The sequence below is a fragment of the Eptatretus burgeri genome, chromosome 3 (assembly GCF_056783735.1).
Source record: "Eptatretus burgeri isolate ZD-2024b chromosome 3, Ebu_testis_v1, whole genome shotgun sequence".
Lineage (NCBI taxonomy): Eukaryota > Metazoa > Chordata > Myxini > Myxiniformes > Myxinidae > Eptatretus > Eptatretus burgeri.
Window position 1 is genome coordinate 60,187,636 of NC_140963.1, and position 2,433 is coordinate 60,190,068.

Below are 2,433 nucleotides of genomic sequence, written 5' to 3' on the forward strand. Positions count from 1 at the left end.
GACCTCCTGGTCCTGGCCCAAGTTCGCCCACAGCCGCCAGGGAACCAGCTCCCGCGCCAAGCCGCGAGCAGGAGAGGGAGGCAGGTCCACCCGCCGCCCGACCCCGTATTCCGAGTCAGCAGAACCCTAGAGCCAACCAAAGTGAGGCACGAGGCTCGGCAAGGCTCCCAGGCACGATCAAGAGCACGATCGACTCAGCACAGCAACCAGGACGCTCTCTGCCAGCACAGGTTCCACACCAAAAAAACACGAGTGTTCTGGTTGTAATCTTCTTCTTCTTCTTCCTTTTCGACCCCGAACAGAACCTTTTTATCCTCCCGTCCTCGTCACTTCCAATCGAGCCGTTTATTGGCCCACTGCCGTCGCCTTCTGCCAATCGTGATCACGGGGCGGAGCCATCCACTGTACTGTCCTGTGACGTCACGGCCAGTCTTCAGAGAATACCAAAAGGGGTTTACGCAGACACACTTACCCTATCCCGTGTCCCTATCTAATTACGTGACATTTATCATTTCCCCCTTGAAGAAATGAACATTTACTAGACAACTTATCACCACTGAATTACTACTTATTACATCGAGATCCTGGTAAACTCGAACAGCATGGCATACCTAATTAAACATCCTAATTACCCTTTGAATGCATACCCCCCCTCAAACGTAACAATATTTTGTCTGAATCCACATAAAACTTTTTGAGATGTCCTATTCACAGGCAGACGAATGGATAGGGGTGAAAACATAACTTCCACTCACCCTGGTGGTGGAGACAACTAGAATGGCATGCGTTAGGGTGACTCCCTCTGTTTAACGCATGCCATTCTAAGGGGAAGGAGAGATGATAGTTTACATTTTGTATCCCAATGATAGGCTGGACTTGTTCTTGTCGCCTCACCAACTCATCCACCTCCTTGTGTCATAACTCGTCCACATTTTGAGCTATCATGCTATTTATACAAGCATTGAGCAACAAGAAAATGGAAGCACAAATGTAAAGTCATTTAATAGGGAGTTGAGCCACCATGTGCAGCCAATATGGCCTGCATGTGCCATGGCAAAGTCCACCAGCATCTAGAATTCTGCATGAGGGATGCAGCACCATTCTTCCACAAAAAGTCAATCAACTCACACCTGTTCGATGGAGATGAAAAACTCTGTCTCAGGCATCGTTTCAGAATATCCCAGAAATGCTCGACTGGGTTCAGATATGGTGACTGAGAATGCCATGACATACGGATAACATCAATGTCGTGTTTATCAAGCCATTGGGGACCACCCGTGCTTTGTGGATGGGAGCATTAGGGGGTCTCCTCTTGAAGTCATGCTAACCATATGATAGGTAACCACACCTGTGCAGCATTTTTATACATGACCCCATGCATGTTGGAATGTTATTTGCTCAATGAACATATAGGCCACACCTGTGTTGAAACCGTTGCTTGGTGTCCCTCATTTACCCAGGTATTTCCATTTTATTTTTGTCCACTACCTGTAGTTTTTGGCCCCCCTCTCATTGGTGAAGAATCACTTTAAAATCCTCATAGCTGGATTCGGGGTGGGGGGCGTTATGGAAAAATTACAAAGGAATGCAAGGAAATGTACTCGAGTCATGTCCCACAATGTTTTATTTCTAACAAAACTGTGATAATCCATTTTAGTTATTTAACAACCATGTCAAGGTTCTGCAGGTCTCTCCAATAAGTTAAACAACACTGCAATACGCTCAGTGGTAGAGTGTATCGCATGTTGTTGCACCGCTCACACTAGTGTGGGTTTGATTCCCACAGCTACTCAATGGGAAAATTGAATGGACACACTCGTCACGGATCAATACCATAGCAACGTTCACGACTCGTCTTCAGCACCCCATGATCTGTCATTGGGTTTATGAGACTCCACAATCATAACTACATCGAGCGGTTGTAATCAGATTAAAAATGGTTCCTGTTATTGAAAATTTTTTTTTCTGAAAACCTCATATGGCTATACATGCTGGAAATCTTTGAAACACTCAGAAGAAAACTCAAACTTTGTGAAAGTCAAAGCACAAAACTGTGTTTCAAAGGGTTTTGAAACTGTGATCTTCAGCTGAGGAGCATGGAATGCAGCATGTGGGCACAGAGGTGTCTCATTCACCTCCTCTTGCGATAGAATGCTGAATAAAAATAAAACGGGGCAGGGGGTGCAAACACCTCAAGAACTATTTGACAGGTTAACCTCACTCAGTCACAACTTTGACAAAACAAAAACAGCATTTTGACTTGATACATTACTGAGCTCTTGGTGGAGAATAAAAGCCTAAAATGTTTAACATTTACAAAGTTATTGAGAATTCAATGAGAAAACTATAAGGACATAGACAATCCACATCTCATTCAACAAACTCCATACCTTTCTTATTTCCTCTCTTGAACCCTTTTTTGCCTTTCTTTTG

The 2,433-nt window shown here is 44.5% G+C and overlaps 1 protein-coding gene across 1 annotated transcript in view; it reads right to left on the minus strand.

The window, feature by feature from the left end:
• Positions 1–1,606: 1,606 nt before the first annotated feature.
• NGDN (neuroguidin) overlaps positions 1,607–2,433 on the minus strand; it is a 47,260-nt gene continuing 46,433 nt past the window's right edge. Inside the window, exons 10-11 of the mRNA XM_085873648.1 lie at positions 2,391–2,433; positions 1,607–2,154 (exon numbers count right to left, since the gene is read on the minus strand). The exon at positions 2,391–2,433 is cut by the window's right edge and continues 33 nt beyond it. Of these exons, the coding sequence (XP_085729774.1) occupies positions 2,132–2,154; positions 2,391–2,433 (66 nt within the window). The 3' untranslated portion in view covers positions 1,607–2,131. The remainder of the gene's footprint in view (positions 2,155–2,390) is intronic.